This window comes from Gouania willdenowi, chromosome 4, assembly GCF_900634775.1.
Source record: "Gouania willdenowi chromosome 4, fGouWil2.1, whole genome shotgun sequence".
NCBI classification, from domain to species: domain Eukaryota; kingdom Metazoa; phylum Chordata; class Actinopteri; order Blenniiformes; family Gobiesocidae; genus Gouania; species Gouania willdenowi.
Genome location: NC_041047.1, coordinates 15,376,345 through 15,402,303, shown reverse-complemented (window position 1 = coordinate 15,402,303; position 25,959 = coordinate 15,376,345). Strand labels below are relative to the sequence as shown.

Below are 25,959 nucleotides of genomic sequence, written 5' to 3'. Positions count from 1 at the left end.
TTCATCCCCGTTCTCAAACACGCTAAACAGAATCAATGTGTCTACAATCTGCAGGATTGCGGCCCTTGATGACCCTGACTGACTGAATAAAATAAAGAATGCTGCAACAATTGAGCAGAAATGTGGGTAGATTATATGTGCAAAGATGCCTCTGAGACGGTCCAGCACATAGTGACAATGTGTAAGATCCAGGCAAGACTTGCATGTTGACACAAAGGCATTTGTTTTGGGATAGTGTACAGAAACATTTGTATCCAGTATGGACTCAACGCTCCCAAATCCCCATGTGACACACTACCAAAGGTGGTTGAGATCAATAGGACTAAGAACCTTTGAGACTTCAGCTACCAGAATGACAAACAGCTGATGGCTAACCAAGCAGACATGCTGGTTGACAAATATTAGCATAGGGGAGTGGAGAACAGGAAAAAGTATATCAAGAAGGGTTAAAAGAATACTTGTAGCAGATTTGGAAGGTCAAAGCGTAAGGTGTTCCGATGGTAGTGAAACACTTGAGGCAGTGACCCCCAAAGTGGGAGAACGAAATGTTATGTCTATAACTTCTGTTCCCTGAAGGAGAGGAACGAGGTACAACACATATAGTATGGGATATCACGCCCCTGCGTGGCCTACTGAAGAAAACCTCTAATCACGCCTTGAAGGCAGATCTGTGATGACGTAAATGAGGCTCCGCCTGCCTCATAAATACGCTGTAATCACAGTCATCCTTCAGTTCAGTAGCCGCTCTTCACCGAGCCCATCTGTGTAGCGGGGCAAAGAAGTGTTGTACCTCGTTCCTCTCCTTCAGGGAACAGAAGTTATAGACATAACATTTCGTTCCCTTTCAGTCGATTCACTCGGTACAACACATATAGTATGGGACATGTATAAACGCCCCGCAGAGCAGCTATGAACCGGAAGCCAACCTCCAGCACCTCTAGTGCATGCTAGACCCAGTGGAAAGAACCGAATGGGCCACCGAAGGGGCCGTTACATCCAGACGGTAAAACCGAACAAAAGTGTGTGGTGATGACCAACTGGCAGCACGACAGATCTCACCCAAAGATACCCCCCTAAACAAAGCTCACGATGTACATACGCCCCTGGTCGAATGTGCTCTCACACCCTGAGGTAACTGAAGACCCCTGCTGTTGTAGGCCAGGGAGATAGCCTCCACAATCCAGTGAGAAAGCCGCTGTTTAGACAGGGCTTTACCCTTAGCTGGATTAGCAAAACACACAAACAGCTGGTCACATAAACGCACACTCCTAGTGCGGTCTATGTATTCACGTAGAGCACGTACAGGACACAAGGAATGTAACCTCCTTTGCTCCTCAGATGCAAAAGGAGGAGGGCAAAAACTCTTTAGCTCAAAAATCATGGAGCTATGAGCTGAAGGGATGATCTTAGGCACATATGCCATGTTTGGGCGTAATGTGACCTTAGAACCATCTGAAGTGAACTGGATACAAGAAGGATACACTGATAAAGCATGAAGATCGCCCACTCGCTTAGCAGAGGTCAAAGCGAGAAGTAGTGCAGTCTTATATGACAGAAATTTCATATCTGCTGACTCCATAGGCTCAAAAGGGGGGCCACAGAGAGCATCCAGCACTACAGTTAAATCCCATGAGGGGATGATGGATTTCACCACAGGCCTCAGCCGGCGAATTCCCTTTAAAAAACGCATGGCCAGCGGATGCGCACCTGGCGTCACTCCATTGAAACCAACATGGCAGGCAGATATAGCCGCCAAATAAACCTTAATAGTGGAAAAGGACAGACCTTTATCCAACAATTCCTGAAGAAAAGTCAAAACCTCCACAATTGAACACTGAAATGGGAGTACATCTCAGTCCCGACACCACTGCTCGAATGCTCGCCATTTATAAGCATATAAGCCACGAGTGGATGATGCCCTAGCACTCTGGATTGTTGCCACCACACTTGGGGGCAGACCCTGAGCCATTAAATTTGACCGTTCAACAGGTAGGCATGTAGCTGCCACAATTCCGGACGTGGATAAACCACTTCTCCACCTGCCTGCGAAAGGAGGTCCCTGCGTAGAGGAAGCTGCCACGGCTCCGCTGCCAGTAGATTGATTATCTCGGCATACCATGATTTCGCAGGCCACCGAGGGGCCACCAGAATCAGGGACAGACCCTGACGACGCACTTTCTCCAACACAGGCAGTATCATTTCTACTGGGGGAAACGCATACAGGAGCATGTTGGGCCATGGGTGCGCTAGCGCATCCATCCCCAGAGGTGCATTCTGGTCTGTTATGGAAAAGAACAGGGGGCAGTGGGCGTTTGCCCTGGAAGCAAAGAGGTCCACCTCCGCCCTGCCAAATCGAACCCATATCTGAGCCACTACCAAAGGGTGTAATCTCCACTCTCTCACAAGGGGACCCCCTCTGGAGAGAAGGTCTGCACCCAGGTTCTGGCTCTCAGAGACAGAAAATGAACACTGCCCCACATCAACAGAGAGTGAGTTAGTTTTATCAGGGGAAGTGATCGTGTACCCCCTTGCTTGTTTGTGTACGAGACCACTGTAGTGTTGTCCGTCCTGATCAGAACATGTTGGTCTGATAGCACAGAGCGAAAAATACTTCAGGGCCAAGAAAGCTGCCAGCAGCTCCAGATAATTTATGTGAAGCCTGATCTGTACTGAGGTCCAGAGTCCTCTCACTGCTGCTCCGTTGCACAGAACCCCCCATCCCATCAGGGAGGCATCTGTGGTCACCACTTTGCGAAAGCACACCCTCCCTACCGGGGAGCCCTGGCTTAGTAACCCGGGATCCCTCCAAGGGTGGAGAGCCATCATACAAGACGGAGTTATTATCAACATCCGCTGGAGGTGACGCTGTGGACACAGCCGGTGTGAGCGAGACCAGCGCTGAAAAGCGCGCATCTTTAACAGTCCGAGCGGCACTACAGCAATCATAGACGCCATCATGCCCAAAAGCTGCAGGACCAATCGGAAACGTAGTTTGCGTCCCAGTTGAAAATGAGCGAGGCAGCGGTGGAACGCGGCCACCCTGCCTTCCGACAGACGCGCTCGGCCGGTTGAAGAGCATATCTCCAGACCAAGGAAAGAAAACTGCTGACTCGTGGTCAGCGAGATCTTTTTCATGTTCACTGAAAAGCCCAGAGCTTGGATATGGGACAGAACAAGAGACAGATCTGCTGCTGACTGCTCTCTCGAACCCGCTAACAGAGCCCAGTCGTCCAGATAGGCTAAGACACGCACGCCTTTCTCCCGCATAGGAGCTAACGCCGCCTCGACACATTTGGTAAAGGTGCGAGGGGCGAGCGACAAACCGAACGGAAGCACAAGGTATTCGTAGGCTACACCTTCGAATGCAAACCTTAGAAACTGCCTGTGGTCCGGGTGTATTGCCACATGAAAATAAGCGTCCGTGAGATCTATAGTTGTGAACCAATCCCCCGGATGGATAGCGCTCAGTAGCTGTCTGAGTGTTAGCATCTTGAACCTGTACGTCCGCAGATATCTGTTCAACACTCGCAGGTCTAATATAGGACGGAGTCCCCCCCCTTTCTTTGGAATAATGAAATAACGGCTGTAACAACCTCTTTTCATCTCCGAAGCGGGCACTACTCTCACCGCTTTCTTGCTCAAAAGCGTGTGTATTTCCTCCCTCATTACCGCTGCAGCCTCTTTCTTTACCACTGTGTTTATTACAGAAGTGAAGCGTGGGGGTCTGACCCGGAACTGTAACCGGTAGCCCATAGCAACGGTCCTCTCTACCCAAGGGGTGAGTGCGCAGCGAGCGGACTGACCTGTAGCACTGTGGGTGGAGTGCTGCTGCCCTCTAGCGTGCTGGGGGGTAGCAGCCTCACCTGACCGACCAGGTTTACATGAGTTGGAGCTTGTTTTGTTTTTCTTTGTTTTTTTATACAAAATGCACTTTTTATTGAGTGCCACATGGGCATATTTGCAGTAGGCACAGAGTGAACCTTTAAAGGGGCACCGAGAAAGTGACGAACATTGCAAAACTTTACAGTTACCTGAGAAACATTCAACACCCCCAAACTGGGGTTTATAAACAGAGGTAACAGATGTGCATTTGTGTGCATGGGGGATTTGTGCTTGGGAGACTGTGTTAGGCGAGAACAATGCCTTTTGGGATTGGGCCCCTGAACAGAACTTGGCCGGCACCTTTTCGGCAGCAACAAAATAGGGACAGCAGCGTCTCCCTGCTGCTGAAGTCCCTCTCCACTCAGTCCCACTGCTAGGAGGTGTGTGGCTTCTTCCGCCTATGCGCTGGGCCCTTTTGGAAGCCCTGCAGCGGACCTTTGCTCCAAGCCGAGTGGTGTGGAGCATGACGAAGAACCTGCGGCACAGGAGGCTGCACCTTCCCCGGTTGTCCAAAACCTGACGGAGGTGTAGCCTTCTTGTAGGGCAGCGGAGGTGGCGCTGCAGGCCTGCGTGCACCTACCGATTGTTTGGGCTTAGCGTCACGCCTGGGTATGATGCTGCGCTGGGCTTCAGCTTGTTTCTTCCCTAACTCAAAACGGGCCTGAATGGCGTCAAGAGATTGCCCGAACAAACCCATGGGAGATACCGGCTCGTCCAAATAAACGGCCCGGTCTCTCTCTGGAACATCCGATAGAGTCAGCCACAGGTGTCTCTGTGACACCACGGTAGACGCCATTCCTCTGCCGAGGGAGAGCGCTGCACAGCGGGACACCCGGAGGATATAATCCGTGGCGACTCTCACCTCGTTAAGGAGAGGAGCCAGAAAGCTGTCGGGGGGAAGCAGCGAACTGAGCTCAGCCAGCCGCATAGCCTGATAGGTCTGCAGCATGGTGACAGAGCTCAGTGCACGAGCGGTGCCGGCCTGCGCTCTGTAGATTTTATCCAGCTGCGAGGAGGAAAATCTACAGTGCTTGGAAGGAAGCGATGTGGGGCCGCTCACGCCATGGTTGTGAGATGGCGCCAGATACGCAGCCAGAGAAGGCTCCATAGGTGGGTTGACTAAGCCAGCCTTTTCCACTCCATCCAAATCCAAAAACTGTCCATAGCCGGGCACCGTGACGCGTGTAGACAGTGGTTTGTTCCATGTCGATGTCAACTCCGAGATAAAATCCGGGAACATGGGCAGGCTATTCTTAACCATCCTAAGCTCGGGAGGGAGAAAAAATCCCGCAAACCGTGACGGTTTTTGAACCGGGGGAGGAGAGGGCCACTCCACTTCCAGTCCCTCAGCTGCACGGCGGCACAGAGAGTAGAAAGATGTGTCGTCCTGGTTAACCGGCGCAGTAGCGGCGGCACATTCCCCAGGTGACAACGCATCTAGCTCATCGTCCGACAAACCATGAACGTCCAGACCGATGTCCAGCAAGTCATCGTCCTCACGGTCGGCTTCTAGTCCTACCAGAGGCAGATTAGAACCTTCAGAGAACTCCGGCTCGACCTCGGCCAACCCGTGCATGTACTCCATGTGGTCAGCCCAGCTAGTAGCGGGGACTTCGACCACAGGTTCCTCATCATCAGACTCGGACGAAGCCGGGTCCCTAGACTCGGATAGGAGAGGGTCGTGCCGTGCGACCGCAGCTTTTCCCAGAACCTTCTCCACGAAAGCGACCCGCCTTTCCAAGGTTGAACGCCGAAGCTGGCGACAAAATGCACAGGACTCGGGCTGTGTCAACGCTCTCCTGGCGTGGATTATTCCCAGGCAGACGGGACATGCTTCGTGCTGGTCCTTATCGTGTAAGGAGAAGCCGCACCCCTGAGGACAGGGGCGAACAGAAAACTTCTTCTTTGCTTTAGCATTCGTGCTCATTTTGATACACCGAAGCTTGTTAATAGAATTAGCGCTCCGCGGGCAGCAGCAGCAGCTGCTAACACCAACAGGGGTAGTTAAATTAATTCTAAGTAGGCAGTAGCCAAGGCAGGGACAGAGCTAACTAGCAGCAGCTTGTTAGCTCCACTCGGTAGAGGTGTTCTTAGCGAGGTGAAGAGCGTAAGAACTGAAGGAGGACTGTGATGACAGTGTTTTTATGAGGCAGGCAGAGCCTCATTTACGTCATCACAGATCATCTGCCTTCAAGGCGTGATTAGAGGTTTTCTTCAGTAGGCCACGCGGGGGCGTGATATCCCATACTATAAGTGTTGTACCGAGTGAATCGACTGAAAGGGAACTTGTGGCTCTAACAGATTCCAGAAACAAATATTAAGCTTTAGTCCAAATTTCTGTAGTGATAAGCTAAGATAACACACCATGTAAAACACTAAATCTAAGAACAGAATTACTAAATACTCTGGAACACGGATATATTTTCTATTCATTTTGCATTTTTATCACAAAAACTTACCTGTGCGAGCCAAATGAATGTAGCCAAGGATTGGGATTTTTCATTCTATGGAGGAAACGTTTCTATTAAAAGGAAGAAAAGTTAAAGAATATAGTATATTCTGAAAAAAAAATAGCTTTTTGATTATTTATATTCAGATCCTAAAGAAAAAAAGACTGCTGCTTGTTGTCACATGTCTGTCATTGTTATTGTTGTTGCTATGTTTCATTTGTATTTAAACCCCCCCCCCCCAAAAAAAAAAAAAACGAAAAAACATAGTTTTGTACATAATCCCCTTACTTTCTTCCTTTATTTCAAAATGGTGAGTATGTATTTTTAAGTAATTTCTTTGTAAGTTAATCTTCTCTATTGTAAATGTTTGTAACAGTTGATGGTATTGACCAGACAGACAGGAAGGCCCGTAATTACATTTTGATTCAAGCATTAAAAAACAAAATCCTCACGTTTAAGAATGTTTTCCTGATGTGTAAGCTTTTCATTGTTCTGGCCTTGTGAGCTTTATTTAATAGGATAGTGATTAAAGCAGCTAACTTGTGGTTGATTTAGGAGACATTAAAAGTCCAAACCTGGAGATAGAGGTGTCTGCAGAGGCAGAGGGATTGGTTGTGCATGGCACGCACTTACCACTCCTAGAATCCCAACTAACGTGGCTTCCAGGGTGACTTTCAGTGTCTCTGAAAAGCTTTTCACCGGTCGTAGGAGTTTCTTTGAAAACACTTCCTTCTCCAACGAATCAAACAAGGCTTCTGGGGTCGGACTACTGCAGTTTAGCGTATCACCAAGTCCTGAGCAAGACAAAGTTAGATGCTGATATATGTATATACACAGTATGCATCTACAGCCATATTTCTTTGAAAAATGTGAAAAGGAAAAGATTACAACAGGTAATAAAAGGACATGTATGGTTTCTGTAGCAGCCAATGGAAGAGAAGAAAGGCGAGAAAGCCGATTGTAGAAAGACATATTAAAACAACAGATTACTGCTGCTCGGTGCATCAGAGAAGGTCCCCCATCAACGTAGAGAGCAGCATAAAGAAAAAAAGCTCAGGATTACTGGAACCAGCCCTAATTAAGCTAATTGAGCTTTTTATGCTAACAGAGGAATTTCAAACTTTCAAGATTTTACAGGAATCCAATGAAGAGAATCCATTACTGGAGAAATATGCTGTCACCTGCTTGTACCCATTAGTTACTCAATTACTCTAAACTGGAGCCTTTTCTTCATCTGTTATGTTTTCTGTCTACAGTTACTGCAGTTGCTTGTCAGTCGTAGTATAAACTATGACAGCAAGCAGTTCCAGATTTCATGAATCGCATTGCTCCCCCTGCATACATTTTTTTGCATTTCGTCCTCCCATATTTTTGTTCCCCCTGGGAGATCCGCCTACTATGCATATTAATTAAGGGGAAACACGCTAAATTGATTGAGGGCGCATTGGGCAGCGCAGTGGCAGCACACTCCTGATTTCCTGGGCTTTGTATTCCTTGTTAGCACTTGAAGTGACGTTAGCGCACATTTTAATACTACTAAACTTTTAGTGCTCTATTCTCCTGTCTGTACTTATGCACTTTTTTGTGCATCTGCTGTTACGCGCTTCTCTCCTACGCGTATTCTCTGGTCCAGGCTCCTGACACACCCACCGCACATAAGTAGAGCAAAACCGCATAGTCTGTGAATGAAGGCGGGCTGAAAGAAAGGAGGCGGTGATATCATTTTTTTGGGCTGTCTCGAAATCATGGAACATGGAGTTTTCCCAATCCTTGTAAATGTCTTTGAAATCAGTGAGAATGATGACGTTCACTTTTAATTTGTAATGCCTTCATTGATAAACAATGTAACAGGTTGATTTGATCAGATCATTGATCAGATTATTGCAGTGTGACTGAGGATCGGCCACATTGTTCTGTCTGAGTCACAGTTAAAATCCCTCTCCTTGTTCATCATCATCTCTGTAAAGTGTGACCGAGTTAGATGCACTGTAGATATGAGGAAATAAAGCGTCCGCAGAGCGTCCTGCTTTAATTCTGAGGAATGTTTGCAGTGAAAGAGAACTATTGGCTTCCATAATACGCAGTTTTAAATATAAATTGTTTAAAGCAACCTGAGCTGAGCCTCATTAAAATATGTGTTGGAACAGTTAATGCTCCATCCACATCCACATATGACAGCTTGTTTGACTCTGTAGTGGATCACTACTGTGACTTTAAGTTGGACATAGTATGAAAATAGTTGAACTGTGACCAACGTGGACAGAAGTCTGCGTTTGTCAGAGTTGATCACAGCTGCTGCTGCCTGACGCACGAGTCAGTGTGGCTTCAAATGTAACTAAGTCCATATTTCTAGTGCAATATAATGTTTCACCTGCGCTGTACTTATTCCAGGGTTAGACGCACGTAAGAGGAAAAAGACTTGAGCGTAAAGCCAGATTTTAATGGGAACACCCGCATTTCAGGGCTGCTCCACCCACAGTGCGTAACTGTGATGAAGATGCACAGCGATTGACTTAAGTGGGTAGAATAGCGCACAGCATAAAACAGCGCCGCTGCGTGGCTTTTTGGACTCACGCATGGGAGAATAGAGTCCATAGTGAATCCGCTCCTGAATCACTAATATTTGCTTAAAAAGGTTTTTTTAGAGCATATCATAGTTTAAAATCAATGTATGACATTAAATATGGCTCCTGCTTAAGCTCGGTGTGATAGCAGCTGTTTTTCTTACCTGGAAGCAACGAACAGAAGAAGAGAATCCAGGGTGTCTTCATTGTGTCTCTGTCACTCCGTTTTCAGTTGTTTCCACCATGAGACTGTGAGTGAATTCAGATCATACAAGGACTAAACTGGCTCCCTTCACTCTACAAACCATTTGCGTACTGCACATTAAACTAAAAACTTACCACGCAGGAGTGTTTGCAGTTATCTATGTACACAGTGACAACCATAACTGCGGGTGTAACTTATGTCTGTTTTTTCCTGTTAAATAAACTGCAGCACAAATTGTGCATCACATGTTTGACAAAATTTGACAAACAACACAAATCTAAAGAAAAGAGCAAAATATGTGTACGGCAATCTTTATTGAGAAGAAGTGCTGACCTAGTTTCTGTTTGTCATAGATTCTCAAATGTCAAAAACAAAACACAAATGTACAGCAGTACTGTATTCTATTTACTGTTTAAAATTTTAAACAATGGGCTTAGTTTATGGTGCTCAACTGGTTTTTTGTATTTTTACAATATATGAGAGTTTAGACTGTCACGTGTGTAGCATTCATTATTTGTGAGGGGATATCTCTTAATTCAAAAAGGAGAAAAACAAAAAAACTCCAATAAGCATAGCATCACATTTAAAGAGTAACTAAGCCCAAACCACTTTTTTCTGCTGTAAACAATAGATTTGAGTTTGAAGTAGTGTTGTTGATTGATTCTTCTCAAACTTTTGACATTTTAGTTGTAAAAATGTATGAGTCATAAGGGGAAAAATCCAACTTTTGGAGCTCACATTTTACAAAATGTGGAATAGCAAGGGAGGGAGGAAACATAACTTTTTAAACTTAGGCCCTCTGAATGAGCTGTGTTTTTTGTTCGTCTCAATGTAACTGTGTAGTTCAGTAGTCCATAGTCAAGCTGATTCTACTTTATATTATTGGTGACCCAGATAATGACAACAATGAGGAAGCTGATGGTGATGAAGATAATATAAAGGCCAAAAAGCAGCCGGTCGATTATAATCCCAATCATTTGCCATTCTCTGGAAGTCCGAGTCCCTTCGAAGTGTCTGTCGAGGTGTTGACGAATGACTGCCACCCCTTTGCTCAGCTTCCTGAGTTCTTCCATGCTTGCGTCTGGATTGATTTGTTCTGACTGAATGTTGCTGCAGACACTATGAAGGTCTTTGGATGAGATGATGCTGGGATTGAGTTCTGGGTATAGTACTAAGAAAAAGACAATTGCAAAGTGATAAGTATTTTATGTTTTTATTGGTACATTTCAGAATATACCATTGAAGAATTTCAACATATGTAATTTTTTTTCAGGCGGGATGTGATAAAGGCATGAATTAGAGTTTCAGCGGCGGGGAAGGAAAGTGAAGGGCGGAGACGAGAGATGTTTTTGAGGTGAAAAAAAGCGGTTTTCATGATTTGTTTGATGTGGTGGTCGAAGGAAAGGTTATTATCAAAAATGATACCAAGGTTAAGGCACTGAGAGGCGGGACACAGGGTAGAGTTATCAATGGTGAGGTGAAAGTCTGAGGCTGTCTGGGTGAGGGAGTTTTGACCAATGAGGATTATGTCTGATTTGTTACTGTCTAAGATCAGGAAGTTTTCTCGGAGCCATCTAAACCGTCCTCTGAGTCCCGGAGTGTGGCTATCGCTTAAAGGGGACATATCATGCTAAATCCACTTTTTTAGCCCTTAAATGCATTTTGTTTTATATTTAAAGTGTTTAGAAGTACAGAAAAGTTGAAATTAGTCTCTTCAGGTGCTCCGTTGATATCTTTATATTCTGTTTTGGTCATATTTTGCAATCTTTTTCGATTTTTCTATTCTCTATTACGTTTTTTGAACAATAACGTCACAGTATTTGCAGCGGAACTGCCAAATTAGGACATCGACTCCAGGCCCAACACTTCGAGCAATCCGCCATTTTTATTTCTCGCTTTTATTTTGTAGTCCAAGCTCAAGGATGCCGAAGTTATGAGAGGACAAGTCAAAATGTTCGGTTGTTGGATGTAGTAACCCACACGCTTCATTACACCGTCTCCCAGCATCAGAACCTTTTCGAAGTGCCTGGTTGAGTTTTATTTTTCACGGAAATGTACCCACATCTGTGGGTAAGGTCATTTTTGTGTGCGCGAAGCATTTCAAGGATGACTGTTTCAGCAACCTCTGCCAGTATAAAGAAAGATTTGCTGAAAGACTTTGTCTGATTGAGGGGTCAATTCCTTCTATCTTTGGAGACGACGAACGGAGCACTTCGGTAAGCTGTAAATAACGATAAAAAAGTGTGATAAGACGTCCCTGTTATTGTTTTGTTAGCATTAGCAGTTGCACCGTCTTCATATGTCAGCGGTGTGTGCTCGTTTTAGATCCTTGATCATATGGCCTACGTGATTTAATTTAAGTCTAAAGTTTTCATTAGTCATTTCATTTTGCCGTTTTTGTCTCCGAAAAGACTGTATTAAAATGCATTTTGTGACGTTAGCTTGGCACTAGTGTTAGCTTGGCGCTAGCGTTAGCTTGGCGCTAGCGTTAGCTTGGCGCTAGCGTTAGCTTGGCGCTTGTGTTAGCTCACTTGTTAACAAACTACAAAAATGGCCGAACAGGGTGGAGTTGAACCGAGTGCCACCTCTGCAACCTGAAGAGGGGGCGGGGTATGAAGTGTCTCATTTTCTCGTCTCATTTAAAGAGACGAGTTGCTCTCAGAAGCACATCAGAAAAGGGGCCTGTGGAGCTATAATAATGAGGAATTCAGACCCAAGCTTTGCAGTTCCGCTTTATATAGACCATAACTGTATGATTTATATGTAAAAAGGGAGGATTTAAAGGCATGATATCTCCTTTAACTGCCTGAAGCAGAACCCTGTTACAAGATGTTAATTCATCTTCTTTAATACTTTAACCTGTAATGGCTCACAGTCTTCTACATGAGCTGATCCCAGCTAAAAACAATGTGCTCCTCAACCTTATTTTAACCCATCTAAAGGGCCAACATAAGGAGACAGACAAGAAACACACACGTCATACCTTTAGGCTCTGGTGAAAGAGAGACTGTGAGGCGGGTGCTCCTCCTTTTTCGAGGTAAACAAACAATGGCAGCGAGGTATCTTAATACCAGGACGCTGAGCCAGTGAGGCACTGGGACGTAGTTGTCAGACCTAAATTGGATGTTAGTGATAAAAATAGTCTCCAGAAGGCTGGCCACCATCAGAGCCAGACTAATTGAGAAGAAAACATCTGGAATGGAGATGATTAATGAATAGAGAGTTAGTCATTACAGTTTAATTGTAATTATTTAACAAAAATATCAATATATTTTTAATATAGCTTTTGTGCATGTGTATTTCTTTTTTTAAATAGTCATAGTTGTCACTGTCACTTAAAAAAACTAATCAACTACATACATTTTTAATCAACAAAATGACCACTGCATTTAATCCTCATTGCAAGGTCACAAACAGGCTTGCTGTTTAGATAGGTAAAACTGAACTCTGATTTAGCATCCATCCATCTAACCATCCATCCAAACATCCATCATGCAAAAACAAAGTGTTGTTTGGGATGTGGACACAGTGGAAACCACTTCTGCTTTCTGATTTCATGTTAATCTGATCACTTCAACTTCTTAGATGTTCCTTTCGTTCTAACTAAACTTCGTTTAATATACGCTTTTAATATTAGTGGCACTCACTTAACAGCGGCGTCCCGTGTCCAGTGACTGGCAGCAGGTCATTCATAATAAGCAGAAAGACAGTGTATCCCAGGATGAGTGTCATCTTGAAGGCAGAGCGATCCGTAGTAGCCGGAGGTAGGAGGAAGCTGAACAGGTCCAACGTGATAAGGAAACAGCTTGGAAGCAGCAGGTTCACCACGTACAGGATCGGTCTGCGTCTCAGGATGAACTTATTGTGAGAAAAAGAAAATCAGGATACTATTAACTGAATGTCAGTTTATGTAAATGTTTTTTTAAGTAATAAATCATGTACATAGTATTTAATCTCAGAGTAGTTTCCATGAGGTATTTCCAAAATTGATGCAGTAACTTGTATATTTTTGAGCTCCCACTCTCCTTTAGTCCAAAGCACTTCTCTGGATTCTTGCAGGGTCAGTTCAGCACTGTGGCCTTGGATCATCAGGATTTCATCGGCTGTAAGAGATTTAAGCTTTTTGAAAATGTTGTGGATTGTGCAAGAATCAGAACAAAAACAATTACTCCAAGGATTCTGTTTTGATGGAACGAAATGTCATATGGAGCCAGAGAGAAAGCCTAAATGTGTTAGAATAAAATACAGAATCTGTGATCTTAGAGGCCCTTTCTGATGATCTTTTATATTTGGTCAGTGTGGCAGCATTGTCAGCATTAAAATGTGTTGATTTTGACTTTACTGCAGATTAATGATTTATCAAGGGGTGCACCAATTGCAATTTTCTGACCGATCACCTATTTTTTAATTTTTTTTAAATTTTTTTAAAGCCTGACCTGCCGATACCGATTTTGGCCAATCCTGGTTTTTTTTAAATTTTTTTTATAAAGAGCATACACCTTGAATATTTCAATCTTATTTTATTGTAAAACATTTAAAAATATCCACAAAATTATACAAACTTGTTGTTTTAACTGCACATGAGGTAGTTATCTGAAATATAAATTAAAAGTTTAGAACATTGCTGTCCAAAATACTAAATTATATCGCTTTCTTTAGTCTTTCATTTTTCACATAAAAAAAACAAAAAACTAGTTCATTAGGTTCCACTGCAGACCTGTTTACAGCTCTTTACAAAGTGCACAGCAGTATTTTGGTAAAACAAATAAAGAAAATCACAGGGTTTGGGGTAGATGATAAAATAATCTACAGGACAAACTAAAAAAACATCTTAAACCACCAATAAAGTGTCCTGAGTTTTAGGTTTCCTTGTAGTGCAAAAATTGAAAAAATGGCCAAATGCTGCAGCTTTGTGGATATTTAAATGTAAAAAATATCAATCTAAAAACAATCTGCAACAGTTTACAAGATAAAAAGCTCCTAAAATTCAAACATTCTGCAGAACTAATAAAGTGCAGCATGTGTAACATTTTCACAAGTCAACTCGTCTTTTTTACAGTCTATGGCAGTGGTTCCCAAACTTTTTGTGCCCAAGACACACCAAAGGACAAGTAAAAATCTGAAGGCAAAAAAGCAACATAGCTTTTATAACACGTGTTATCACTCATATCATGTACAATATCTGTAAATGTGCATAATTATGTACTCATAGAATGTGACAAAGACAACTATATTACTCATGAATTATTTATTAACAAAATATTAAAAAAAAAATGTAGGTATAGAGTTTGCCTCTGTAAAAATTATTTTTCTATAGTTGTATATTGCAATGTAAGCTTGTCACAAAATCTCACGGCACACCCTTTGGGAACCCCTGGTTTATGGTAATGACAGAATGAACATGGCACAATTTAGTTGTTCTCACACTTATTCCAGTCACTTGGTCATTAGTGGAAGCTTTTTATTCATGTACAAAGCCATGAACCCCATTGTTTTCTTTGTAGTCGCTTTGCTCTTTTCCCTCCTAAGCTCCAACAGCCGCCCACTGGCTGTTTGCTCCATTAGCTTTAGCATTAGCTTGATTTCTAGCTTCAAATGCTCCACACTCAGCGGTGTTGCAGTGTCTTATGGTGAATGAAGTAGCGTTTTGTTTGCAGTTCCACCAGGACTTATTTCCGCGTTACAGGAATTATAAATTGCGATCTTTTGCTCCCTTTTTTTGTGTACTACTGCGGACATGCTAAGCTAACCGTGCCTCCAACCCTCCATGACTGTTGTTTTTATCCTGTGTAGCAGAGGCATGCGCAGCACGCACATGCACACATGCCCTGTGGGCGGGTCTGTCAGTCATCTCACAGCAGAAGAGGACAGTGGCTGACTTTATGACTGACTTTATGACCGACTTTAAGACGTTTGCGGAGGTAGAATAAATTGGCAGAAAAGATCGGTTTCATATGCAAGGATTGGCCAATCGCCGATCCCCCAAAATAAGGGAAATCGGCGCAGATCGGCCAGCCGATCGCAGTAACTGTGTACAATGAATTGTCAATTGTCTCTGGTCTTTGGAGAGAGCAGACGTGTTTTCATTCGCTCCGATAACACGACCTTGGCTACAGCTGGCTACAGCTGAACAGCCTGAAAATTTGGGCCCAAGACTGAAGGAAAATGGTGAAAAAACCGCAGGGAGGCCCTTCAGAACCCAATTCGGGTTTGGAAGAGGTCAAGGAGATGATACGCGAGGGTCTACGAAACCTATCTGCCAAGATAAAGTCGTTGGAAAAGACGCTGGAAAACTCACTGAAAGAAAAGAATGAAAGAAATGCTGAAGAGATAAAATTGTTGAACGCCAGGGTTGAACAGCTGGAACAAAAGGAAAGAGAGAAAGATGTCATCATCACAGGCCTAAAGATAAAACCCAGGAGTTACGCGAGTGACGAAGAAATAAAATCGATTGAACAACAGGTCATTGACTACCTGGAGTCGAAGGACATTGTCCTGAACCCTGACAACATCAACTCCTGCCATCTCCTGCCAAAGAAAAATGATAACAGAGCTGTAAAAATAACCTTCACGAATATGAAATTCAAAGGAGAACTACTGAAGCAAGGAAATAAACTGAAGGTAACGAAGGTGTACATCAATGAAAACCTGACGAAACAAAATGCAAGCATTGCATCGAAGGCACGCCAAATAAAAAAAGGAGGAAAAATTGTGAGGACGTGGACAAGAAACTGCAGGATTTACATCACACCACTGGGAGAAGAGAACGGAAAACCAATCCTCATCAAAACGATGGAAGACTTGGGAAAATACGAAGGATCCACCTAAACAACAACATTACTGATGGTAATCATGGATATGGACCCAGATCTATATAAACACTGGAAACAAAACTCAGACTGTGATTATTTTACGGAGACTGAATTAAATGTGGAAACCAAGAGTAAAAAAGGTCTGTCATTTATTCATTTCAATTGCTAGGTCTTGGGGTGATTAAGGATTACATTAAATTTAAATTCAAACTGTTTATTGTCATATGTGCAGTTAGAAACACGTTTTCCTGTACAATGAAATTACTACCTTGCTTATGAACTAAGATATAATAATGTGTTTATACAAGTTAAATCTAACAGTGGAAAATACAACACTGCCAATAGAACTAACAACAGCTGGATTAACCTTGATGTAGAGACAAAACAAGCTGCAAACTTGTGTGTCCAAAAGAGACATTCCCGAGTGGTGACATTATGGATGAAAAGGGAAAAAAAAACTTCCAAACACCTTCGAAAGAGGAACTATTCTTGCACTGGAGGAATGCTAACAACGTCTGGCAGGGAACAAGGCCAACACGAACAACGATAGAGAGGAGGAGGAAAAAAAAAAGAAAAAAAAAGACAACACTGACTACAGATGAGAATACACAAAAAAGGACTGTTCAGAACAACTCAAGAATGTTTGACCAGAGAGACATGTAAACCCATGTAAATTTGCGATGGTAAAACAGGGGACGGGACCCAGATAAGCAAACTGCTTCTCTCGTCTCCTTTTTCGGCATGTACAAAAAAAAAAAAAAAAAGTGAATGTAACCATGGCGGAAATAAACTGAATAAATAAAATAAATAAAAAAAAAAAAAAAAATTCCAAATCTTTTATCATTGTTGTACAGACTTACCAGTATGGAGATATGGTCCAAAGGTCATAGTGCAGTTTTGAATATCAAAGGGAAAGGTGTAGATATCCAATTTGCAGAAACTATCCACTCTGACGGGTTTATCATCAGTAACCTGACCATGGTTGTTCAAGTGGACGTAAAAGGTTTTAGGGGATTTATCCTCTTCCATACTGAAAGAGACACAGGTAGACTGGTTAGAAATCATGTCATGGTTGGTTTTCAAAGACAAAAATACCTAAATAAATGTTGACTGAACTACAGAGGATAAACTTACAATTCAGAAATACTGATATCAGGTATCCAAAGCTTTTCCCGAGAGATGGAAACCTTTGAAGTTCCACATTCCTTCTCATCCCAGCTCAGTCCCTGTATGTTCCACTTCTTGAACACGCAGACAAAGACAAAATATTCCAGTAAACAAACAGCTCTAACAATGAAACTATCATTAAAATTATTCTGCTGCAATAAACAAAAGAAAGCAATCACCTTTTTTTTTTATTAAGCACTTAATTAATTACACCTACAATAGTGTGTTCTCAAACATGCTAAACAGAATCATTGTGTCATCATACAGCTCAGATAAAAAATTGGACACGCCTGATCTACAACCTGCAGGATTGCGGTCCTCGATGACCCTGACTGACTGAATAAAATAAAGAGTACTGCAACAATTGAGCAGAAATGTGGGTAGATTATATGTGCAAAGATGCCTCTGAGACGGTCCAGCACATAGTGACAATGTGTAAGATCCAGGCAGGACTTGCATGTTGACACAAAGGCATTCGTTTCTGGGATAGTGTACAGAAACATTTGCATCCAGTATGGACTCAACGCAGGCAATAAGAACCTTCGAGACTTCAGCTTCCAGAATGACAAATAGCTGCTGGCTAACCAAGCAGACATGCCGGTTGACAAATATTAGCATAGGTAGGAGAGTGGAGAACAGGAAAAATGTCTTATCAAGAAGGGTTAAAAGAACAATTGTAGTAGATTTGGAAGGTCAAAGCGTACAGTGTTCCGATGGTAGTGAAACACTTGAGGCAGTGACCCCCAAAGTGGGAGAACTGGTGGCTCTAACAGATTTCAGAAACAAATCTTAAGCTTTAGTCCAAATTTTTGTAGTGATCAGCTAAGATAGCACACCATGTAAAACACTAAATCTAAGAACAGAATTACTGAATACTCTGGAACACGGATATATTTTCTATTCATTTTGCATTTTTATCACAAAAACTTACCTGTGAGAGCCAAATGATTGTAGTCAAGGATTGGGATTTTTCATTCTATGGAGGAAACATTTCTATTAAAAGGAAGAAAAGTTAAAGAATATAGTATATTCTGAAAAAAAAATAAAGCTTTTTGATTATTTATATTCAGACCCTAAAGAAAAAAAAGACTGCTGCTTGTTGGTAGAAGGTAAGTAAAACCAAACCAATTTTAATGGACATTATTCAGGGAAACTTTCTGACTTGTAATAATAAATGATGCTTATTTTTTTGTTCCGTTTGTTTCAGATTTTTGGTGCCTTGTGTCCTTTTTTTCATTTGGATTGTTTTTCCTTTAGTTAAAGTTTAACACTTATATTGAGAGGCATTCCCTTCAAGCCTATTGAACGAGTTTTGGGTTTTCCCTGGCAGGCCTTTTTAAATTTACATCACATGTCTGTCATTGTTATTGTTGTTGCCACATTTCATTTGTATTTAACCCTCCCCCCAAAAAACAAAAACAAAAAAACAAAACAAAAAACTTAGTTTTGTACATAATCCCCTTACTTTCTTCCTTTATTTCAAAATGGTGAGTATGTATTTTAAGTAATTTCTTTCTAAGTTAATCTTCTCTATTGTAAATGTTTGTAACAGTTGATGGTATTGACCAGACAGACAGGAAGGCCCGTAATTACATTTTGATTCAAGCATTAAAAAACAAAATCTTCAAGTTCAAGAAAGTTTTCCTGATTTTTAAGCTTTTCATTTTCCTGGCCTTGTGATCTTTATTTAATAGAATAGTGATTAAAGCAGCTAACTTGTGGTTGATTTAGGAGACATCATTAAAAGTCCAAACCTGGAGATAGAGGTGTAAGCAGAGGCAGAGGGATTGGTTGTGCATGGCACGCACTTACCACTCCTAGAATCCCAGCTAACTTGGCTTCCAGGGTGACTTTTAGTGTCTCTGAAAAGCTTTTCACCGGTCGTAGGAGTTTCTTTGAAAACAATTCCTTCTCCAACGAATCAAACAAGGCTTCTGGGGTCGGACTACTGCAGTTTAGCGTATCACCAAGTCCTGAGCAAGACAAAGTTAGATGCTGATATATATATATATATATATATATATATATATATATATATACACACACATACCGTATGCATCAACAGCCAGATTTCTTTGAAATATGTGAAAAGGAAAAGGTTACAACAGGTAATAAAAGGACATGTATATTTTTCCTAGCAGCCAATGGAAGAGAAGAAAGGAGAGAAAGCCACCGATTGTAGAAAGAAACATTAAAGCAACAGATTACAGCTGCTCGGTGCACCAGAAAAGGTCCCCCATCAACGTAGAGAGCAGCATAAAGAAAAAATACTTAGGATTACTGGAACCAGACGTAATTAAACACTTTGGTAAATCTAACAGCCTGTTCTGCTGGGAGCTTTTTATGCTAACAGAGAAATTTTAAACTTTCAAGATTTTACAGGAATCCAATGAAGATAATCCATTACTGGAGAAATATTTCACCTGCTTGTACCCATTTGTTACTCAATTACTCTAAACTAGTCCTGATGTAACAAATGCATGCATTAGTGTCTCAGTGTCACTCTAAGCTAAGATGTTCCTGATCGCGCGCGCGTGTGTGTGTGAGAGAGAAAGTGACCCTCGGAGAAGAGATGGACACACGTCCAGCTTTTTCTCACAGACACACACACACAACTGGAGCCTTTTCTTCATCTGTTATGTTTTCTGTCTACAGTTACAGCAGCGATGATCTCTGCGTGTGTTTGCACCTGCTTGTCAGTCGTAGTATAAACCGTCACTGCAAACAGTTCCAGAGTTTATTAATTGCATTGCTCCCCCTGCATACATCTATTCGTCCTCCCATATTTTTGTTCCCCCTTGGTGGGAGGAAGAAACAGGAACGAGTGAGCTTTTGGTGCTACAGAGTGATATTGTGACGTATCCAGCAGCTCACAGCTCCACATACTAACACTGAACATGTATGGACATGAGTACATTATTGATAATGTTGAGATAAAACCATCAACTAACCGGGCCAAACGGGTCATCCCTGCGTGTGGGGGGCACACTTGACTAGAGCATGTGTTTTACTCATTGATAGTGTGGCGATGGTGAGATAAAATGATAAAAAGAACGGGGAACGCAGTGACTCTCTGCATGTCCGGGAGGAAGAGGAAGTTGCGTGTGTGCAGACTGATGGGAGAGAAACTTGGAGGAACGCCAAAATACAGTAAGAATTCCATTCAACTCTAACCTAGATAGATAAATAATAATAGTTTTTTCCATCAAAAGCCTGGTCTCAGTGTCTTGTTTTTGTTTTGTTTTATATAAGGAAACAATTTTCAGATGTTAGAGTTGTAACTAAAGCAAAAGAGCTTTTTTTCTCAGCTTTTTGCTCTGAAACTGAAGATTTCTGTAAAACTTGCTCTATTCAATGGCTGATTACAAAAGAACGAGACGAGCCAGAAACAAATTATTTTTTTTGATGAAAGTAGAGGCTTCAATCTTTCAGATTTCAGATAGTCATAGTAGAAATTACTCTGTGGGTTTTTAAAATCAGTCAAAATGCTTAAAAACGGCTGGGTAGAAAATCTGAAAATGGCTGGCATTGAATGAGTTAAAATCTGTGAGAATGATAAAGTTCACTTTTAATTTGTAATGCCTTCATTTATAAACAATGTAACAGGTTGATTTGATCAGATCATTGATCAGATTATTGCAGTGTGACTGAGGATCAGCCGCATTGTTCTGTCTGAGTCACAGTTAAAATCCCTCTCCTTGTTCATCATCATTGCTGTAAAGTGTGACCGAGTTAGATGCACTGTAGATATGAGGAAATAAAGCGGTCGCAGAGCGTCCTGCTTTAATTCTGAGGAATGTTTGCAGTGAAACAGAACTATTGGTTTCCATAATACGCAGCTTTAAATACAAGTTGTTTAAAGCAACCTGAGCTGAGACTAAATAAAATATGTGTGGGAACAGCTTATGCTCCATCCTCATCTGCATATGACAGCTTGATTCACTCTGTAGTGGATCAAACTGTGACTTTAAGTTGGACATGATATGAAAATAGTTGAATAACTGTGACCAACATGGACAGAAGTCTGCATTTGTCAGAGTTTTAATTAATTGCGCAGCTGAGTGATCACAGCTGCTGCTGCCCGACGCACGAGTTTGTGTAGCTTCAAATGTAACTAAATCTATATTTCTGGTGCAATATAATGTTTCACCTGCGCTGCACTTATTCCAGGGTTAGAAGTGCGTAAGAAGAAAAGGGCTTTCGCACACCGGAGAATGCGCGTAAAGCCAGATTTGAATGGGAACACCCACACTTCAGGGCTTCTCCACCCACAGTGCGTAACTGGGATGAAGGCGCACAGCGATTGACTTAAGTACAGGGGGAGAATAGCGCACAGCATAAAACAGCACCGCTGCGCGGCTTTTTGGACTTACGCGCATGGGAGAATAGAGTCCATAGTGAATCCGCTCCTGAATCACTAATACTCGCTTAACAAGGTTATTTTAGAGCAAATCATAGTTTAAAATTAATGTTGGCTCATGTATGACATTAAATATGGCTCCACCTTAAGCTCTGTTTGATAGCAGCTGTTGTCTTTCTTGTTATCTCATTCATGTAATCAACTTTGTTCCTATTTTCATGAACTTCCAGGATTTCTTACCTGGAAGCAACGAACAGAAGAAGAGAATCCAGGGTGTCTTCATTGTGTCTCTGTCACTCTGTTTTCAGTTGTTTCCACCATGAGACTGTGTGAGTGAATTCAGATCATACAAGGACGAAATTGGCTCCCTTCACTCTACAAGTTGTTTGCGTACTGCACATTAAACTAAAAACTTAACACACAGGAGTGTTTGCAGTTATCTATGTACACAGTGACAACCATAACTGCGGTCATAACTTTAGTCTGTTTTTTCCTGTTAAATAAACTGAAGCACAAATTGTGCGTCACGTTGGACAAAATGTAACAAACAACACAAATGAGTCATAAGGGGAAAATCCAACTTTTGGAGCTCACATTTTACAAAATGTGGAATAGCAAGGGAGGGAGGAAACATAACTTTTTAAACTTAGGCCCTCTGAATGAGCTGTGTTCTTTTTTGTTTGTCTCAATGTAACTGTGTAGTTCAGTAGTCCATAGTCAAGCTGATTCTACTTTATATTACTTTTGACCCAGATAATGACAACAATGAGGAAACTGATGGTGATGAAGATAATATAAAGGTCAAAAAGCAGCCGGTCGATTATAATCCCAATCATTTGCCATTCTCGGGAAGTCTGAGTCCCTTCGAAGTGTCTGTCAAGTTGTTGACAAATGACTGCCACCCCTTTGCTCAGCTTCCTGAGTTCTTCCACGGTTGGATGGATTTGTTCTGACTGAATGTCGCTGCAGACACTATGGAGGTCTCTACATTTCAGAATATACAATTGAAGAACGTCAACATTTGTAATTTTTTTTCTCTTTTATATCTAACAGTGACATCTGTCAGAAAACCCAAAAAAAAATTTAAATTGGGGTTGAACGTATCTCCATATCTTTTCTGCTTTTTTGTTTATTTTTCCCCTATTGGTTAAAGCTGCAGTATGTAGAATTGTGAGACTTGTATAGAAACAACCACGCTCCCCCCTCCCCTGCCTGTTTCGAAACCTTTCATCCCTTACCGGTATCCTCATGAACAACTGTGGAGCTCTTAGTGACTTTATTCTCAATAGAGACTTTTGATAAATGTAGGGACTTTATGTTGTGTTATTGGATAGTTTTCTGATGTTTTAAACTGAGACTCTGACATGCGTGCAGTCGTAAAATTTAACCTTTGAGCTCACTGGCCTTGTGGACTTTTGCAAGCTCTGTGTGGATCGCTATGTGTACATTCTGCCCTAGTATGTTTGGGCCTTTAGACTAACATTTGCAACAGTGGAAGCAAAGGATTCAAGCAATGAATGTTAATTAATTTACTCATTCTTGGCAGAACAGATGTGTGGGGTGTGTGTTGGTGGACTGGGAGGGGCAGAGGAAGTGGTGTGTGGGAATGGCTCTTGTGAATGGTTGAACGCAGGTGTGGCGGGGCGTTTTAATCCCTCTACCTGTATTTAAAAGCAGTGAGCAGCTGGGAAACAGAGAGCACACAGTGACAGATGTGGTGACAGCGAGAAGCAGCAGGACGAGCTGCTCAACCTGACCAAATACAGTATATGTGCTCTAATTGTGGGTGCACTCATTAAAAACATCTAAACTGTCCTCTGAGTCCCCGAGTGCGGCTATCGCCCAACCGCCTGAAGCAGAACCCTGTTACAAGATGTTAATTCATCTTCTTTAACACTTCAACCTGTAATGGCTCATGATCTTCATGAGCCAATTACAGTTAAAAACAAAGTGATCCCTCGACCTTATTTTAGTCCATCTAAAGGGCGAACATAATTGTCAATCAATTATAATTATTTTCATTATATATTATATATTATTATAATCAATTGTAATTATTTAACAAAATATCAATATATTTTAGTTTTCGTTCATGTATATTTCCTTTTTTTTTTAAATTGTCATAGTTGTCTTTATTGTCACTTAAAAAACTAATTAACATACATTTTTAGTCAACTGAATGACCACTGCATTTAATCCTCATTGCAAGGTCACAAACATCTGACCATCAATCCAAGCAGCCATCATGCAAAAACTAACAAAATTTTGTTTTGGATGTGGACACAGTGGAAACCACTTCTGCTTTCTGATTTTATGTTAATCTGAGCACTTCAACCTCTCAGATGTTGACAGTGTATCCCAGGATGAGTGTCATCTTGAAGGCAGAGCGATCCGTAGTAGCCGGAGGTAGGAGGAAGCTGAACAGGTCCAACGTGATGAGGAAACAGCTTGGAAGCAGCATGTTCACCACGTACAGGATCAGAACACTATTATTCACACCAAAATCAATTTTCTTACCATGAACAAACAAGCCAAATTTCACATATGCTACAGTGATTATATTAAGTTGAATCCCTTTAGATAGAAACCAATTCTGAACATCACTCCAAAAACTCTGCACTTTGTCACACAAAAAAGAAATATGGTCCAAATTCTCAGTGCCGATTTCACAAAATACACAGTAACCAACATCCAAATTAAATCTCTGCCTCAATAATACGTTTGTAGGGTAAACACCATTAAATCAAAACTGAATGAACTTATTTACATCTTATCTTCTTTCTTTCATACATTTTAAAATATTTGAGGATGTAATCTCTTTTAGCAGAGTTAATGGAACAGGAACTCAAAAAAACATTTTTATGTGTTGTTTCCCTTAAGGTTACAACATTCAACATCACTGACATACAGCTGTCTTAATTTGATAACTTTGGAATGTATTATATCTTGTTTAATCACATTCTTAAATGACAGTGGAATAGCCTTCACAATCTTGTACAAATGATCTGAATATATTCACCACAATATATCTATTGTTCCAGATTGGAGTGTTGTGTGGTGTGAAATTGTGTTTGAAAGTAAGTTTCTAATAAAGAAGCTCTTGTTTATAAAAATCTGAGAGTTTGACTAAAAAACAAAATCCTAAAATTTATGGAGGGTTTTTCCTGATTTGTAAGCTTTCCAATTTCCTGGTCTTGTGATCTTTATTTAATAGGATAGTGATTAAAGTAGCTAACTTGTGGTTGATTTAGGAGACATCATAAAAGTCCAAACCTGGAGATAGAGGTGTCTGCAGAGGCAGAGGGATTGGTCGTGCATGGCACGCACTTACCACTCCTAGAATCCCAGCTAACGTGGCTTCCAGGGTGACTTTTAGTGTCTCTGAAAAACTTTTCACCGGTCGTAGGAGTTTCTTTGAAAACACTTCCTTCTCCAGCGAATCAAACAAGGCTTCTGGGGTTGGACTGCTGCAGTTTAGCATATCACCAAGTTTGATGCTGATATATTTATATATGAATCTGATTCCGATGTTCATCAATGTTGCATTTATGTTCAGGGCAGTTCATGTTCAGAAGAACCCATTTAAATTAAAGAATTGTTAGTAATGGCATTTATGAAGATTTAATTTTTTTACCAAAGTTGTTTGTGGAATACCTGAAATTAAAGCTTCGGGCTGGCGATTTTCTCCAGATACACTTTTTAAGTTTTGGGTTGAAATTGTCTTTATGTCCTGACAGAAATTAAGATCTTACATGCACTGAAAAAGGAACGAAGAAAATCTGCCTACTGTAGCCCCCAGGTAATTTGAGTTTGAGACCCCTGGCGTAGAGTGACGTTTGCTCACGTTTTAATACCCCTAAACCTTTAGTGAATCCACCCCGAAATACCGCTCCTGTTTAAGCTCTGTTTCACACCAGCTGTTGTCTTTCTTATCATCACATTTATGTAATCAACTTTGTTCCTAATCTCATAAATTTGCAGGATTTCTTACCTGAAAGCAATGAACAGATTAAGAGAATCCAGTCTTCATTGTGTCTCTGTCACTCCGTTTTCAGTTGCTTCCACCATGAGACTGTGAGTGAATTCAGGTCATACGAGGACTGAACTGGCTTCCTTCACTTAACAAATAATTTGCATACTGCATATCAAATCGAAAACTTATCATGTAGGAGTGTTTGCAGTTGTTTATTTACACAGTGACAAGCAAAACTGTCGGTGATCATAACTTTTTTCCTGTTAAGTATGCTGCAGCACAAACTGTGCATCACATGTTCAACAAAATGTAACAAAAAAAAACTCACACAATGCAAAATATGTCCTCAGACAATCTTTATTATAGGAGTGAAAGTGCTGACAGTTTCTTTGTTTGTCAAAGATTCTCGAATGTCAAAAACAAAGCACAAATGTACAGCAGTACTGTGTTCTATTTACTGTAACTAACAAAATGAACAGGAATTTAAAAGGTTTTATGATGCTCAACTGGTTTTTTAGTATAGACTGAAGACGCTATAAGTTAAAT

At 41.5% G+C, this 25,959-nt stretch overlaps 2 protein-coding genes across 4 annotated transcripts in view; both read right to left on the bottom strand.

Moving 5' to 3' along the window:
* The window catches only part of LOC114462541 (5-hydroxytryptamine receptor 3A-like), a 32,783-nt gene extending 7,302 nt beyond the window's left edge, over positions 1–25,481 (bottom strand). The window contains exons 1-7 of one of the 3 annotated variants that reach the window (XM_028445450.1): positions 25,463–25,481; positions 24,604–24,609; positions 21,715–21,743; positions 18,937–18,946; positions 9,061–9,115; positions 6,966–7,126; positions 6,342–6,386 (exon numbers count right to left, since the gene is read on the bottom strand). In XM_028445450.1, coding sequence (XP_028301251.1) covers positions 6,342–6,386; positions 6,966–7,126; positions 9,061–9,103 — 249 coding nt within the window. In that variant the 5' untranslated portion in view covers positions 9,104–9,115; positions 18,937–18,946; positions 21,715–21,743; positions 24,604–24,609; positions 25,463–25,481. Of the gene's footprint in view, positions 1–6,341; positions 6,387–6,907; positions 7,127–9,060; positions 9,200–18,936; positions 18,947–21,714; positions 21,744–24,603; positions 24,610–25,462 lie in introns of those variants that run through there. The other 2 variants (XM_028445448.1, XM_028445451.1) reach the window with 2 other exon arrangements.
* Positions 9,843–25,529, bottom strand: LOC114462540 (5-hydroxytryptamine receptor 3C-like). The gene is made up of 10 exons (XM_028445447.1): positions 25,432–25,529; positions 21,681–21,765; positions 18,893–19,053; positions 18,012–18,056; positions 17,048–17,154; positions 16,774–16,943; positions 13,044–13,204; positions 12,749–12,959; positions 12,085–12,294; positions 9,843–10,272 (listed from the first exon to the last, which is right to left on the bottom strand). Exons 2-10 carry the CDS (start codon positions 21,721–21,723, stop codon positions 9,971–9,973), a joined length of 1,410 nt encoding a protein of 469 aa, XP_028301248.1. The 5' UTR covers positions 21,724–21,765; positions 25,432–25,529; the 3' UTR covers positions 9,843–9,970.
* Between the last annotated feature and the right edge of the window lie 430 nt (positions 25,530–25,959).